The sequence below is a fragment of the Clupea harengus genome, chromosome 23 (assembly GCF_900700415.2).
Source record: "Clupea harengus chromosome 23, Ch_v2.0.2, whole genome shotgun sequence".
In the NCBI taxonomy this organism is placed as follows: domain Eukaryota; kingdom Metazoa; phylum Chordata; class Actinopteri; order Clupeiformes; family Clupeidae; genus Clupea; species Clupea harengus.
The window spans coordinates 7,126,069-7,142,672 of NC_045174.1; the positions used below are offsets into that span (position 1 = coordinate 7,126,069).

At 42.4% G+C, this 16,604-nt stretch overlaps 1 protein-coding gene across 1 annotated transcript; it reads left to right on the forward strand.

Moving 5' to 3' along the window:
- Nucleotides 1-7,710: 7,710 nt before the first annotated feature.
- wdr45b (WD repeat domain 45B) lies at nt 7,711-15,488 on the forward strand. The gene is made up of 10 exons (XM_012814671.3): nt 7,711-8,108; nt 9,386-9,460; nt 10,387-10,488; nt 10,774-10,861; nt 11,551-11,645; nt 11,894-12,084; nt 12,534-12,619; nt 12,723-12,824; nt 13,166-13,287; nt 13,675-15,488. The coding sequence occupies exons 1-10, from the start codon at nt 8,042-8,044 to the stop codon at nt 13,779-13,781; spliced, it is 1,035 nt and encodes a 344-aa protein (XP_012670125.1). The 5' UTR covers nt 7,711-8,041; the 3' UTR covers nt 13,782-15,488.
- Nucleotides 15,489-16,604: the final 1,116 nt, after the last annotated feature.

A 16,604-nucleotide genomic window follows, 5' to 3' on the forward strand; every position in this document is an offset into this window, starting at 1 on the left:
CTTGCTGTTGGCTCCAGGGCTCTCATTGCAGAAATATATCCTGGAAAAATATGAGAGCCAGGCTTTCTGCTGTTTGGTGTCTATTTAATTGCAAGCTAGATTTGACCCAAAAAAAAGCTGAGAAGATCGAGACAATCTAAAAAACAAACAACAAACAAACAAGGCTGACTGCAGTCAGTTTTTTTATTGCACGAACAACTCACAGCAACACACACGTGTTATATATATGGAGGCGACCAGGACACACTACACACACACACACGCACACGCAGGCCTGAGGTCGCCGTGAATTTTTGCTCTGCCTTTAACCCATCCCGGATCGTCCCTCCTCCAGGATCCTCCAGGAGCAGTGGGCAGCTTCTCAGCGCCCGGGGACCAAGTGAACCGTCCGTCTCGGTCAGGGACGGACAGGATTGTTCTGTTCTTTTTGCATGTTTTTCTGTTGGGGTTCTTAGCGGAGGAAACCCCTTGTGAACACGGGGAGAACATGCAAACTCCACACAGAAAGGCCTGGGAGATAGCCCACTTGAGCACTGTGCACTCTGGAAAATTGGCTACCTGTTGCCCACTGAAAACCTCCTGCCGTACTTCTCATCCTGCTTTCAGCCTGCGTTTTGTGAAAGGCAACTATACTGGAGTGGCACTTAAAGAGGGACTAGCAGAGGATGGTTTCGATCCATCGACCTCTGGGTTATGGGCCCAGCACGCTTCCGCTGCGCCACTCTGCTTTATCTCACCCCAGATGGGACTCGAACCCACAATCCCTGGCTTACTGTGTTTTTCATAGGGTTATTAAAATAACAAGGAAGATGGTCTGCTCTTCATGTACTTGCATTTATGTTATTGTCATGCATTAAAAACAATGTGTCACCAAAGGCAACATCTTTAAAGTCACACAAGGTGATTGCAGACACATAGTGGATTACCATTGGCAGGAAGGTAACACACCTACCCAGTTTATTTGGAGTTGCTGTTGCTGCCTGCCTCTTTAGTTCATATCAAGGGAACTAATTGAATGTGTGCGTGCGTGTGTCTGTGCGTGCGTGTCTGTGCGTGCGTGTCTGTGTGTACAGGTGTCAAACCCCTGTATCGGGGTGGAGTCGTTGCTGGTGACGGTCATCAGTAAAGCACCAGCCCAGCAGAAGGCAGGGAGAGCCAGAGTCTGGCCGGGGAAGTGCTTCAGACTCTAGACAGAGGTATAACACACACGCACAGACACACCCACATACCCAGGCCAGGACGCACAGACACACACAAGCGGGCACGCACAGACAGATGCAGGTGGGCAGACACGCACGCACAAACAGACGCACACAGGCACCGAGCACACACAAACGCACGTAGGCAGGCACGCACACCCAGATGTACGCATGCAGGCACGCAGGCAGGCACGCCTCACAGACACACAGGCAGGCACTCCTCACAGACACACAGGCAGAAACGCCTCACAGACACAGGCAGGCACGCCTCGCAGACACACAGGCAGGCACGCCTCGCAGACACACAGGCAGGCACGCCTCGCAGACACACAGGCAGGCACGCCTCGCAGACACACAGGCAGGCACGCCTCACAGACACACAGGCAGGCACGCCGCACAGACAGGCAGGCACGCCTCAAAGACACACAGGCAGGCACGCCGCACAGACACACAGGCAGGCACGCCTCAAAGACACACAGGCAGGCACGCCGCACAGACACACAGGCAGGCACGCCTCAAAGACACACAGGCAGGCACGCCTCAAACTCACAGGCAGGCACTCCTCACAGACACTGTAAGAGAAATTCAGTTTAGTATGAGTTTATTAACAGCACATTTCTCAGTATGACTGAATGCAGATGGAACACAGTGTTCAAAATCTGAGGGGCCCAAAAGTAACAGAAGCCTACGCCTGTGACAGGCTGACCAGTGACATACACCTCAAGGTCAGAGGGCCAGAACAGGACACAGACAAGATAGAGATGCCAGCTGTGTGTAGGAGATGTTAGATTAGTCACAGGGGCCCAATGGCATCAAGCAGAAGTTACAGTTCCCCAGGGGAGGACACCTAAAGGCCCCAAGAAGTCACATTTAAAAGACTGATCTTGTGATATGTGTGGCAGAACGCCTTCTCCAGTCGTGGGTGACAGAGCTCTTGTGCGAACCTATCCAAGACTGTATTTGTGTGACTATATACCAGTAAAACTCAACTTGTTCAACTAAGTGCTTCGTTTGGCGGTCCTTTACTCTGATTCTCTGTAAACCAACACGCAGTTAAAGTTTTAACTTAACAACACACAGGCAGGCAAGCCTCACAGACACAGGCAGGCACGCCTCGCAGACACACAGGCAGGCACGCCTCGCAGACACACAGGCAGGCACGCCTCGCAGGCACACAGGCAGGCACGCCTCGCAGGCACACAGGCAGGCACGCCGCGCAGACACACAGGCAGGCACGCCCCTTCGCAGACACACAGGCAGGCACTCCTCGCAGACACACAGGCAGGCACGCCTCGCAGGCACGCCTCGCAGACACACAGGCAGGCACGCCTCGCAGACACACAAGCAGGCACGCCTCGCAGACACACAGGCAGGCACGCCTCGCAGACAGCATACATATTACCCAGCAATCATCATTGCAAATCTGAATATGACAAAAATACCAAAGAAAATAAGATAGTAGCCTATTCATTTCATTGAATCGTTTTTTAATAGTTTCTGTAGTGTATGTAAGATAAGCATATAATTTTGTTATAGATTGCTACTATTTTTCCCCAAAATAATACCTACCATGATGGAGATAAGTTTGCCTTTTCAAGTGTATATATAGCGTTAGACACACTTTCCATTCAAATACAGCATGTTTCCAAGACCCATGTGTCTACACCTGATGAGCTTGCTCTAAATCAGTGTCTTGCTAGTGACAGCTGGGAGGTGGGCGATAATCAATCAACGTCTTCTATCACCCAAAGACTTCACGGAGTAGCTCGTCTGCGACAAAAAAACTTTGCTCCACCTACTGTTCTGGAGGTGAATTGTTTTCAACACCCACAGCCATCGGAGAAGTATAAATCAAAATAGGCCGCAACATGAACACTGTTTTCGTTTCAACCCGCTCCACAGGCGCGCATCTACACAATATTTAGCTCATAAAAAAGAACGAGTCGTGCTTAGCTACCAAAAAAAAGTTTGTCGCTGACTTTCCAGTCAATTTTTGGTGCGTCTATGTTTTATGCCGAACTAGTTTCTTCAGAGCGCACAAGGATCTTGGTCGCGAGTGCTGGCACTTTTCGACACGTGATCGTTCTACACCAATGAGGTAGCTGCTTTTTGTCAACAGAATGGCAAGATGGCGGCTCCCGTGGTTAGATTCAACGTTACCGATAAAGAGGAAAACACCCGAACATCCTCAAAAGTGGGCTAAATGGATTCTAAATAGTGCTGTATACATAGCCGCGTCCCATAAGAACAATGAGGCAAATATACGATAATGTTATGCTTATGTTAAGTCATTTAGATCAAGTTTGACATACCTGGGAATACACCTTACTGACGATCTAACATGGACTGTGAACACCCAGCACACACTGAAGAAATCAAGGCAAAGACTGTACTTCCTACGTCAGCTGAGGAAGTTCAGAGCATCAGCACCCATCAGCTGTGTGTCCTGACAGCATCATCACTTGGTATGGGAACTGTACAGCCTGTGACTGCAGTGCCGCATCATCAGAGCACCTCTCCCTATTCTGCAGGAGACCTACAAGAGAAGACTACGTACCAGGGCCCAAAGTATTGTAAAGGACTCCTAACATCCTGACCATGAACTTTTCAAAACACTGAGGTCAGGCAAACGTCTCTGCTGCTACAAGACCAGAACAGAGAGACTGAGGAGGAGCTTCTTTCCTCAAGCATTCCGTATCCTGAACACACACAATGACTACATGCTTTACGTTAGTATTTCTATGTATGACAAATAAACCTCCTTCCTTGTATCTATAAAAGGCAGTAATTGTACTTATACCAATGACCATTTGTTCGTTCGTTCGTTCATTCATTCATTCATTCATTCATTCATTCATTCATTCATTCATTCTTCCACAAATGAAAACAACACTGATGAACCATAAAAACAATCTTCATGAAAAATATGAAATATGATATATAAAACTGTACAAAACTAAATAAGAAATAACAGATTAAGGACACTCAGTCCTCACTGTCAGTGTCAGGAGAGTTATCTTCCAGTTCCTCAGTTTCTTTTGTGTTGGCACAATTACAGTAACGAGTAACACAGTCCTGCAGAAAAACAGGAACATCTTCCTGTCTCACAGGCACCTTTGCAGCCGCAGTGTATCACATGCAAAACACTGTCAGGGGCCGGATTTCTGGTCATCCAGGTGCAAGGTCCCATCCTCGATTTGCCAACCACATTCAGCAGGTGATGGAGCACTTATATTTTGTTTGCTGATGACACCTTGGTAATGTCAATGATACGTGTCCTGTTGCCAGTCCCTGTGAAAACATATAAACTGCATGGCAAATCTGTCTGCACACGTACAGCAATGACTGCCACATCAGTGTCAGAGCTCTTGATAATGACAGCTTTATGCTCCCGTGCAGCATGTTGTGCATGTAAAAACAACAACAGGTCTTCAACAACACGAACAGACTGTACACCCTCCTTAACAGTCACACAGTGACATTGATTTGTATGTGCGATGTACAAGCAGAGGTTTTTGCCCACTATTGTAAGGTCTGCATTTTTCCATGCAACATACAGGAATTCGGCAAGTGCTTCCTTATTTGTTGCTTCTGAGAGAAACTTTTTCCATTGGGTTGGGGTCCTCTGATCCGGGTCAAAGATTTGTATGCGTTGTGACCCTGCATCAGCTCTACGTGACCGTTCTAGGTTTTTGATACTGATGGGGGAAATCACGAGTCAGCCTCTTCTTCAACATATCCTGTCTGCAACACAACAAAACAGTGACAATTAAGAGTCACAGGAGTATCATGAAAAGCAGAGAGTGGTGGAGGTGGTACAAGACATTACAGGCTAGAACCTATCTGCCATACAGCACATTTAACACCAAAGATGCCCAAGAAAGGCACACAACATCACTAACCACACCACACCACACCACACCACACGCACACACACACACACACACACACATCAGCTATTCTCCTTGTTGCCAACTGGTACATGTCTGTACAAACAGCAAGACTTAAAAACAGTTTCTCAGGCCTGTCACACACATGTTGTGTAAAGCTGGACTTGCACATGACAAATAATAAGACTTGAGAGAAAAATGCATTGCAGTTACCTGTAGTTTGAAGCATCAAGACCTTCATTTGCTTTCACCAGTTCAATGAAGGCCTTCCTCAGCTGGCCCATTCTCAGCACCTCTTGGTTGACAAGCAGCCTTTGGCGAATGATCCTCTCACAGAATATCTTATAGCCGACATCAAACGTGGGCTCATTCCTAGAACACATATGAATGAGAAGGAAAGAAATGAATAAGTGTTGTGATTGTGTGCACATACAACAGAATGCAGATTGAATGTTTACTTATATAATGTTAAATTAGTAGCTCCTTGAAATGCAATATAATAAATAACTTACTGTTCTTTCTCTGGTTTTTCAGGCCTCGTCAAAAACCTGGTGTACTGATTATAACAGCCTTTGTGGTACTGCACCTCCAGAGCCACACAGTCTTTGTCTTTTATATGCAAAAGAATACTTTGGTCATCCTTCAACTCTGCAGCTTTCTGCAATTGGCCTTAACAAAACAAAAAGGATAACTCAATGAGTTCTCACACATAATTGTACCTTTCAGTCACTCAACCACAGTGTGTGTGTTTACCTGCTGTTAATGTTTCAACCAGCATCCTCGGGAATATTTTCAAACTCCACATCAACACAGTGTTTGAAGTTCTCAGCCATGTCTCGAGACTCACCCTCCAACCCGAGCCACGTTTGTAGGCTTGTCCTGTATGTATTCCATCGTGTAGTGGTGAAATAATGTACCTCCTCGTGCTTGACTGAAGTAATATGCATAAAACAATGTTTGTTTTTTGATTTATTAAGACATTCCGGTGTATTTTCTTCGTCTTCCGTACTGCTCGACGAAGGCATGGTGGACGCCATCTTGCAACTCTGTTGACAAAAAGCAGCTACCTTATTGGTGTAGCATGATCACGTGTCGAAAAGTGCCAGCACTCGCGACCAAGATCCTTGTGCGCTCTGAAGAAACTAGTTCGGCATAAAACATAGACGCACCAAAAATTGACTGGAAAGTCAGCGACAAACTTTTTTTTGGTAGCTAAGCACGACTCGTTCTTTTTTATGAGCTAAAGATTGTGTAGATGCGCGCCTGTGGAGCGGGATTCGTTTTCTAAAGGACTTTTCGTGGTTCATGTTGCGGCCTAAAAACAGTACGTCTGAATCCGTTTCTCCGCCCATCCGTAAAGAGGACGAACACCGACGCAGAAGTATAATTCGACCTTTAGATGGCCTTATGGCCGCCAGCTTTGAGGCCAGTGGGGCTGGCACAGCTACAAGACCAGGTATCCTTTATAAAGGAGTTATAAACACCTGTCATAAGCTTTCTGTATTATGTACAGTGGCTGTATTATGTAGCGTTCCCTACCTCCGCCCTCCCCCAACTCCGCCCCTTACGTGTACGTGCTGCTTAATATTGATTTCTGTGTCAACCAGGATAACGGATTTTAAACAAAGTAAGCTCATGCGCAAAATGGTTATTTAAATTGGATAGCATAGTTAACCGAATACTGACCAATATGTGAATTATGTATCAATAACCAAACAACATCGGGACATGCCTTCGACTCCTACTATTGCTGTTTGGTGGCATAACATTTTGTAAACACTGCAAGGTAGTTTGATGTTAAGAGAAAATGGTGAAAAGGCATTTGACATTTTTTTTACAGAGTTGACAATAACGGTTTTATAGCGAGCAACTGCTGAACAATGACCTAAAATATCTAAATCTTAACCCTGGAAACTGATAATAACTGATAAACTGTCATAATACACGGTCACAGAGCCTCATCTCCCTTGAAATCCCCCTTACAAAAACTAATATAGGTAAAATAGCTTTTAAGTTCTTTGCTTCCCATAAATGGAACACTATTCAAGTAGAGTTGAAATTAACCAAGTATTTGTCTGTCAACCAATTTAAGAGCCTTTTAGATAATAAGGATGTGCCTCAATGCTGTTGTTTTAAATGATTCTCTGATTTAATTTTTTTACTTTATGTTATTTTATTTATTTATTTTTTATACTTAATTTCTGAGTTGTTTAATGTGTTTTTTTTTATTTATTTTGTCTGTTTCGTTTTGTTATGGTTTGTTTATGTATTGTTCTTCTGTACTATGTAGCCTCAATCAGGGCATTGCTGCAAAAGAGCCCTGTGCTCAGTCAATTTCTCCCTGAATAAACAATGATGATGATGATGATGATGATGATGATGATGATGATATCTTGTTGCGTGATCCGTTTTCCTAGATATAGTTACTGGCGTACGTAGTTTTACAAATGTAAAAACATTATGGTAAAGTTAAAGTTGTGTGAGAACATAAGTACAAAGTTGAAGTAGAGTTGAAGTAGAGTTGTAATCCCTCACACAAAAAGGGCAAAAGCGAAGAAAACCGGTAGCTTCTAGTACAGGCTTAGAGAGCCTGCTTGTTATGGTTAAGACAATTCGCATTAACGTTACATGCCAAAAAGACAAATACCACTTTGACCATTATCTAATAAGCTTACCTTGTATAAAGTTACCCTTACAACCGAATATTTGCCAACTCAATGTGAACACAGATGCAGGAAGCAGAGCAGCAAACACAGCAGTTCAGCGTCCTCTCAAGGAAGGAAGAAGAACTCCGCATTTTTTAGGCTGTCCGACCGTCTACCTTGCTTGGCCACAGCTACGGTTGAGGAGGAATGCTACGCCAGGGGAATGGTGGCTATCGGTTGAAAGGCAGCCGACTCTAGCTATCATTAGATTATCATTGGCGTTAAGGAAACAAAGAATAACATAATAATGAATTTATTACCATCAAATCCACATGGGAATGGGCTTTTGTATGCTGGATTTAACCAGGACCATGGTAAGACAATTGTAATCGCTAGCTAGCTAGCTTAGCCCTGTGGGCACAGTTGCAGCTGCTCCTACTGAGTTATCTTAGGTTTTGACATTAGCGTAATGCTATTAAGCTAATATGGTGAAAGCCAGTATTATCGCTAGACATTACAGAATCAGATGGATTACTCTCCTACGTTTAGTCATACGGAACAGTCAACTTGTCATACATAAAACGGCGTGGCTATTGGCACGTAGATAGCTGATAGGCAGCAGTTGTCTCATTAACAATTCTGTTACAGATGTTGTAAACAACCTAGCGATATCCTAGCTTGGGAAATTAGCTACCCAGTGCAGAGCTAACCTCATAGTTAGCTTAGCTAGCTAACTTCCAGACATCACACAGATTGTACAGATAGTAACGTTTGCCCAACATGACACTTAGCTTGGTTAATTAACGGATTGAAGTTATGGCTAGACCCACGATATGTGGATGTGCCGTTCATCTTACTAGCAGTGCTTCAGTTTCCACTGTGAATATGAATAACTTCATGTTCACTGACTTCAGGGTATCATCCACTGTCTTGTTTTCTTGTGAAAGTGTACCGACTCTCTAAAATAACGGTAGCTAACGTGAGACAGCTTGCTTGCTTTAAGTCTACGTACGCTAACGTTACGGCCGGCTGCGTATTTAACAATGGACTGACATTTCGCTGAATTGAGAGTGTTAATTGGCAGTATGATTATTATTGTGAGTTTCTTTCTTGTTGTTTTGCAAAAATACTCTTCTAGAGACCGGTCTAGAATGCTAACATTAAAGTAGCATAGCTAACGTTAGCTAAATATGTCAGTCAGCATTCGCAGCCAATTAGCTGACAATCAATCCATGCTATTATGCATTTTCCTTATTAACTATACTGAATCTGGGTATTACTCTCGTCTCTTAACCATGTAATAGTTAACAGAGTTCTAGCTAGTACGTTAAGTAACCTGTCAGTCATTGTTCATTTTGAAAACACATGAAGCTACTGTAAAGTCATACAAGATGCGTGGCTACTAACGTTATTCGTTTGGGTAACACCGCAACACCGTCGATAAATTCAATCTGTCATATTTTGCAATGGTTCAAAAGTAGTCCAACTATCAACCTAAATTTAACTCCATATGCTAGAACTGTTGCCAGATAGCTCCATGACAGTGCAGATACAAGTGGACAAAGTTGGCTCATTGTCAGGGCTAGATGGAAATGTGTTCCCGAAAGACTGCGACTCGCTGGAATATGACCAATCTCTGCTGTTTTCACAGGTTGCTTTGCATGTGGAATGGAAAATGGATTCAGAGTTTACAACACAGACCCTCTCAAAGAAAAAGAAAAGCAAGGTATAATGCTATATCCTGACCTGTCTTACACAACATCTGTTGCATATGATCATGAATGTGGAATATGTTTTAACTCAATCTAAACGAATCTTTGACAAGGCTATGTTTAACTTACAGTTCAGTAACTGAACAGTGCAACTATGGAATCAAGATGATATTCTTTCCCCAGTTGGAAGTACGAAACGCCATATAACTGCATTGTAGAAAAAAGGAAGTTAATTATTCCTTCCGTCTTGCGTCTTGGGCATGTGACTGAAAAACGCATGACCTGTTCCATAGTTACAGTATATCTCATAAAAAAGTTTAAAAGCAAAGGTTTGCCCTTGTATTCAGTAGTTCTGTCTTAGTTCAATTTGGCTAGCAAGTAATGAGATTACTTAACTGTACTGGAGCTCAGTCTTGCTTTAAAGCACACCCATAGAAAGGTGGTAGTCTCTAATCCATGCCCTTTTAATTTATAAGGTGTTTTACTGGTCAGTACTGTCAGTACTTTTGCAACAATTTGCCACTTTTTGAGGAATGTTTTTAATGAACAATGACTTTTCGGTATCATCTTCAAATTCATTTTGATGGAATATGGTCATGTGAAGGGCAGATAGACACACATGTTGTTCCCACTAGCTGTCCAGGCTTTGCACTATGTAGTTCTTTGATCCGGGTTGGAGCACCCCGTGGACATGTAAGAAAAGCCTTCACAGCACTACATTGCCAAAAGAAGCCACTTAACATGGTTGCAAGCTTTATCAGTGCCAACTGGGCTGGTGGTGGGGTTTGTAGTTTTTTAAATGCTTTTTAGGTTGGTGGCTTGCTAGTTTTATACCAAAATTCCATACTGTTTTTTTTTTAACAGCTTGGGTATGTACTTACAGCCATTTGGTTTGCTCTGTTTGCTAACTGGCACCTCACCTATGTGTTGTTCTTGTCAGAATTCCTTGAAGGTGGTGTCGGACATGTGGAGATGCTTTTTCGTTGCAACTACCTGGCTCTCGTTGGAGGAGGGAAGAAACCCAAGTACCCACCTAATAAAGGTAGCAGGACCAGCCTGTGGTCTCTGGCCTATAATGCGTTCTTTAATTTGATTTGGCACCTTACAGACTTGACATGGAAAATTAAACACAAAAGTATGAGGATAATGTATGAAATGAAGTCAATATCTGATTCTCTTTTTCCATAGCCAAAATAAGCACGACATCATTATTTTGTGGTATTTTGATTTTGGAATGAGTGGTCATGTATTCTATTATTGTGCTTATACTGATAATCAGGAAGGTGATTCATTCATTTTTTTTTTAACACTTGTGTCTGTTTTTAAGTCATGATCTGGGATGACCTAAAAAAGAAGACTGTAATTGAGATCGAATTCTCCACGGAAGTCAAGGCAGTTAAGCTCCGACGGGACAGGTAGGTCACAGTGTTAATGTAAAAGCTGGCATACACCCTCACAGTTAACAGTCTGTCTGAAAAGCACAATGACTCAGACTTCTATCTTTCACAGAGGGTTATTGCACAAGCTCAGTTACAAGCTGATTCAGCAGGATCTGTGCTCCTCGAGCTCTAGTTTGTTTCGTGGTATAAGGGTGCCTTTGTGCGCCCATGGAATACGTGCATATGTTCCTTGGTGTTTATGCGTTATTAATGTGAAGTCGATGCTTAATGGGCCTTAAGATGCAGTGCTGTCATTTGTGCTCAAATCAGTTAGCCTGAGAATGAGCCCACTGGAAGTTGTCATTTGGCTAATTGCATAGTTCTGCATCAGTGTTATCTTGAGGTTAGCTACCAATGCTTGTGCATAGCCACAAAAGTTTTGCTTTTGAATTTATGGCATTTGTTCTGCACATAGTGCAACACTTTGCATCACAAGATTTGATGCAAGATGAGTCTCTGACAGTCAGTGTTGGTTTGTTATGAGTCAAGCAGTTATTCTTTCACTAACTATATGCAAACTAAGGCATTCTTGCGGTTTCTTTAACTGCCTCTTGAGCGTTTACGTTGTGTAAATGGATGCTATTACAGTTAAAGAGGCATTGAAGTGGACCTAAGATGTGTTGTCTCTATTTTGAGTTTGTGTGCCTCTCTCCCTCTACCTGCAGGATTGTGGTGGTCCTTGACTCCATGATCAAAGTCTTCACATTTACCCATAACCCACATCAACTACATGTGTTTGAAACGTGCTACAATCCTAAAGGTCTGTGCTCTTGATAGTTAAACTATGTGAAGGATTTTCTTTAAAAAAAAAAGACTGCTAGTCTATGTAAAACAAAAAGCAATGATTGAAATGTAACATAATTATAGCTATCTTTCAACAAAGTATTCAGGTATTGTTATGGTATCAAATTGATGTTAGGCAGTGTACACGTATATTTGAATGTATATTTTTTCATATACTGTCTGTTATGATTTGTTTTCATACCTTTGTCTGATGTGCATCTGTAGGTCTTTGCGTCCTGTGCCCAAACAGCAACAACTCCTTGTTGGCTTTCCCCGGCACACACTCGGGGCATGTGCAGATAGTGGATCTGGCTAACACCGAGAAGCCGCCCGTGGACATTCCCGCTCACGAGGGTGCCCTCTGCTGTATCGCCCTGAACCTGCAAGGGACACGGATAGCCACAGCATCAGAAAAAGTTGGTCCTGATGAAAGCTCTGTCAGATACCACTTAATGTTAGCTTTATGTCATTGTTTTCATTATTAATGTTAACATTTACGTGTTAATATAATCTATTGTCCATACAAATAGCATCAGTCTGTTTGTGTTGGACAGTTGATGCTGGTGCAATCACAATCACATAACTGTAGTTAATTAGCATACATATAACTGTAGTTAATTAGCATGGACATAACTGTAGTTAATTAGCATGGACATAATTGTAGTTAATTAGCATACATATTTCCAAATTCCGTTGTATACAAGTGCAATGACAATGAAGGCTTTTCTATTCTATATAACTGTATACATATATACACCTTGTGTCTTCCCCCTTTCATGTCATGTTAAGACATGTTGACAGAAAGCTACTGTGTTTCCTCTGAATGTTTCTGAACTTCTGGCTGGACGTTGTTTCTTCCAAACAGGGCACTCTGATTAGAATATTTGACACCTCTGCTGGCCATCTCGTACAGGAGCTGAGACGAGGCTCACAGGCAGCAAACATCTACTGGTGAGCTGGGGAGTTTTCATTTTCCGTGGACACGTCAGATGTCCCACTTCCATTTGTTGACTGTTGAAATGATTTCTGAGACATTCACCCTCTGTGTTTACAGCATCAACTTCAACCAGGATGCCACACTCATCTGTGTGTCCAGTGACCACGGCACGGTCCACATTTTTGCTGCCGAGGACCCCAAAAGGAACAAGCAGTCAAGGTTTGCGTCAGATGAACTGGAGCTTATCAAACTGAAAATCTTAAGGAAAAAAACACACATTGATATGCATATCCTATCCTAGACCATTTTCATTTGGTAAAATAATTTTATTTACAGAAAATAATTCTGTCCTCACTGTTCAGCTCTGTTAACTGCAAGTCGAAGTTGCTTTTGCAATGAATGTATTAGTAGTCACCCAGACCTGTGTTCAGAGTTACCCATTAATCTGCATACATGAGCAGTGAACAGCTTCACGAGACATTGCAGGCTTAACACAGTGACAGACCTGCCGTAACATGGGGGAGACAAACCTATACTAAGACTGTCGTTTCTCTCTGCAGCTTGGCATCAGCCAGTTTCCTCCCCAAATATTTTAGCTCCAAGTGGAGCTTCTCCAAGTTCCAGGTCCCATCTGGGTCGCCCTGTGTCTGTGCCTTTGGAACGGAGCCCAACTCTGTTCTAGGTAAAGGATTACTTGCCGACTCCCACCCCCCTCTAAACCCTTAAAGTCAGTGTTTTTCATGGATGCATAGACTCTGATTTCTGCTTAGACATTGGGGTGCTGTAAGGACAGGACCATGTTGTTGATGTTTTCAAGACAAAGTCCTATTCCAGAGTTCTATCACAGTAAGGGGGACATGAGAACTATAGAACAGAAGAATGCTTGTTGTTTCATCATTTGAGATTCATCATTTGAAAAATATTTCAGCTGGAATTGGGTTTGAGTGCCTAGTGTCACTGTAGGAACTAGTGTGGGAAATATTTCCTGATAAAGAAGTGTAAAATCTGTGTGTGTGTTCAAGTGTTGACCAGTCCTGTTTTGCCGTACCCTCTCTTTTCCTCCTTTCAGCGATTTGTGCTGATGGCAGCTATTACAAGTTCCTGTTCAACCAAAAAGGGGAGTGCGCCAGAGACGTATACGCACAGTTTCTGGAAATGACAGACGAGAAGATCTGACACCTGAGACCCGGCACGGGAGGATTTTGAATGAAGAGTGTTTTTTGAGCTGGTGCTTGTTTTTCACAGCACCTGCTAAAATAAGAAGAGAAGGGAAAAAAACAATGAACAGAAGTGTTACTTGTTTCTCTGAAAGAATAGCACCAATGCCAAGTGCTGTACTGTGCTCGTCACAATTGAATGGAGACTGAAAGACCAAGAGACCTTTCCTGGACTAACGTTTGGTCCAACTATGGACAGGGGACTGAATACCTTAAGGCACTAAACTATTTTGTTCTCACTTGACAGTGGGAAGTGAAAACCCTTTTTTTCTGTTTTTTTTTTTTTTGGAGAAGACTACTTTTACTTTTTAAAAATGTCTTCCATGGACTATTCTGTTTTTTGTTTTTTTTATCATAGCCTCCATTCTGCTAGATAGTTCAAAATACTTTTTCCATTAACACCACCTAACCCTAACCTGAGTGCCTCTGTATAGTTTGAAGAGGTCCAGGTTTAAATGTGCATATGCACACACGTGTGTATGTGTATGGAATACAGAATATACAAATGTTTGTACAAGCAAAATAGTAGTGCTAGATTCTGTTTCATCTGCCCTATGTCAGGCATCAATACATAAACAGCGGACTTAATCTATAGTATTACAAAATTCATCACCGGTGAAAAAACTTCTCATTTCATATTGTTTCAGTGTATGTGCAATATTGTCCTTTCTTCGCTCTCACTACTTGCTCTCAGGCTTTTCTTTGTCAGCTGTGGACAGATGTGATGTGAATGAGGCCTATCTTCAAAATCAGAGTGTTTGTGTCGCTGTCGTTCATCCACATTCAAATTTAAGCACGCAGGAAATCAGACCATCACACTTATGTGTGGTGTCATGAGGAAGGTATGCACTATTCAGTCAAGAATCTTTAAGGACTGACAACATTACCCATATATAAATGTGTATATATAACTGCCTCATTTGTAGCCTTACTGATGACAGAAATCATGCATTATGTAAACAGGGATTTTTTTATTCTCCTGATTAAAGAAACAGAACCCCAGATTTGAGCTATTATACTCTGTGGTCACAAACTATCAAAATGTCTGTTTCAACCTCCTTGTATAGTCTCTAATTGGCCATATGAGCACAGCATTTTACCTTATGAGGTGTCTACAAGGCACTGTTGCCTTTGTTTCACAACAGTGGTTGAAAACAGATTAGATAAACTAATGTACAGGTTACGATACTGTGTTTTTTTCCCCCTGAAAACGTTCATGTTATTGTCTACGCTAAATCATTGGATTTGTTGATTACAGCAAGAATGATTTGGTTGTGGCAATGTGTGACATGACATTCTGTTGCTGTAGACATGGTGTGGACCCCCCCCCCCATTACAAGTTAGCATTGCTTTTAAACCCATGGAAAATAATATGAGGGAAAAAATACAAACATAGCTTTACTTTATATTTCTTAAATGTTAAAACACCTCTAATATCCCCTTCTGCTCTCGATAAACTGTAATGAAAATTGATTTGGTTTGTTCATCATTGAATAGAGAAAAGTGCATTTGCGTGTTGATTCATTCTGTTTCTTTTCCCGAAAATAACTTGCTGGTCAAATGACAACTTGGTTCTTGTTCTTGCTGGAGGACGGCATACTGAATGCATTTCATGCTTTGATTGTAATTGTGATAACACTATAAGTAAACAGTGACATTAAAAGTCTAGTATTCTATCTGTTACTAATTTTACAAGAGTACTGCACAGATTCCGTATTATGTGACAAATAAAAAATGTTGAAGTAATACTCCCAGAGGCCCATCTTCGTCAAACAAGTGTTTGCACTCTGCACAAGGTGCACTGCTGCAGCCATTCTGTATTTTGGGTAATACATGGATACATCCGCAAGGAACTAAGCCTAACAAATCTTCCGAGACTAACATTTAATGGTGCTTAGTAATATATACCATACCCGTCCTCTGTTTGCAGTTATGGTGCGCTCGAGACAACTCGGATATATCCGACTTGAAATTCCCCAGTTCCGATTTGTAAATCGGGGTAGACTGTAGTGGGAACTCTGACTTTGAGTGGCTTTCCATTGTACTTTTCTAGTAGGAGGTCGGAAAATGTTTAGTCATTAAACCATTGCTGTAGTATTTGAGAGTAGCCTACTTGTACACACTGTTATGGGGTAACTTGGGTATTAGTGCTGTCATATTCAGTGTTCATTTCGAATGTGGAACGGCCGATCACCACCCGTGGGAATATCCCTTACCTACCCCACTCGCACTATATTGCTTAAATGAACTTCTCCTCAAGAGGAACAGCTATGAGTCTCTGGAACTCTGTATTGATCTAAAACAAAAAAAGTGGATATGGTATCCTGAATCACAGGAAATGCAATAGGCTTCCTGGCCACGGCGATATGTAAAAACTCAAACAATGTCGCTGCAATTTTGTAACTAAAGGTTCTTTCAGCTGACGCCGAATACTAAGCATACAGATGATGGCACATAGAAGGTATGAATGTGTGCATGTATTTATTTATTTAGTTATGCTCGTGTGCAAGGAAACTCCAGAACTTGGATGGTGATGGTGTAAATGACTCAATTGTTGTGTATCGCTCATACAGCAGCCGAGGTTTGAACCTAGGGGTAATCATAGGATGACCTCCACGCTACTACATTCGCACAGGCATTATGGGTAACTCCATTTGTAAACGAATGTGAGTAGCGAGCTGCATTGAAAACCTGAATGGAGTTTTACGAGGATTTTGGTTTTGGTTTCATTTGGGTGGGGACATAGAATCACATGTGCTGTCTTCCCTATACGCATGTGCAA

Excerpts from the sequence above, each read along its gene's own strand:
- wdr45b (XM_012814671.3), top strand. The coding sequence starts at position 8,042 with ATGAATTTATTACCATCAAATCCACATGGGAATGGGCTTTTGTATGCT. Across the intron at positions 12,620-12,722 it reads CAGGCAGCAAACATCTACTG|CATCAACTTCAACCAGGATG; the intron begins GTGAGCTGGGGA and ends CTGTGTTTACAG. Across the intron at positions 12,825-13,165 it reads AAAAGGAACAAGCAGTCAAG|CTTGGCATCAGCCAGTTTCC; the intron begins GTTTGCGTCAGA and ends TTCTCTCTGCAG.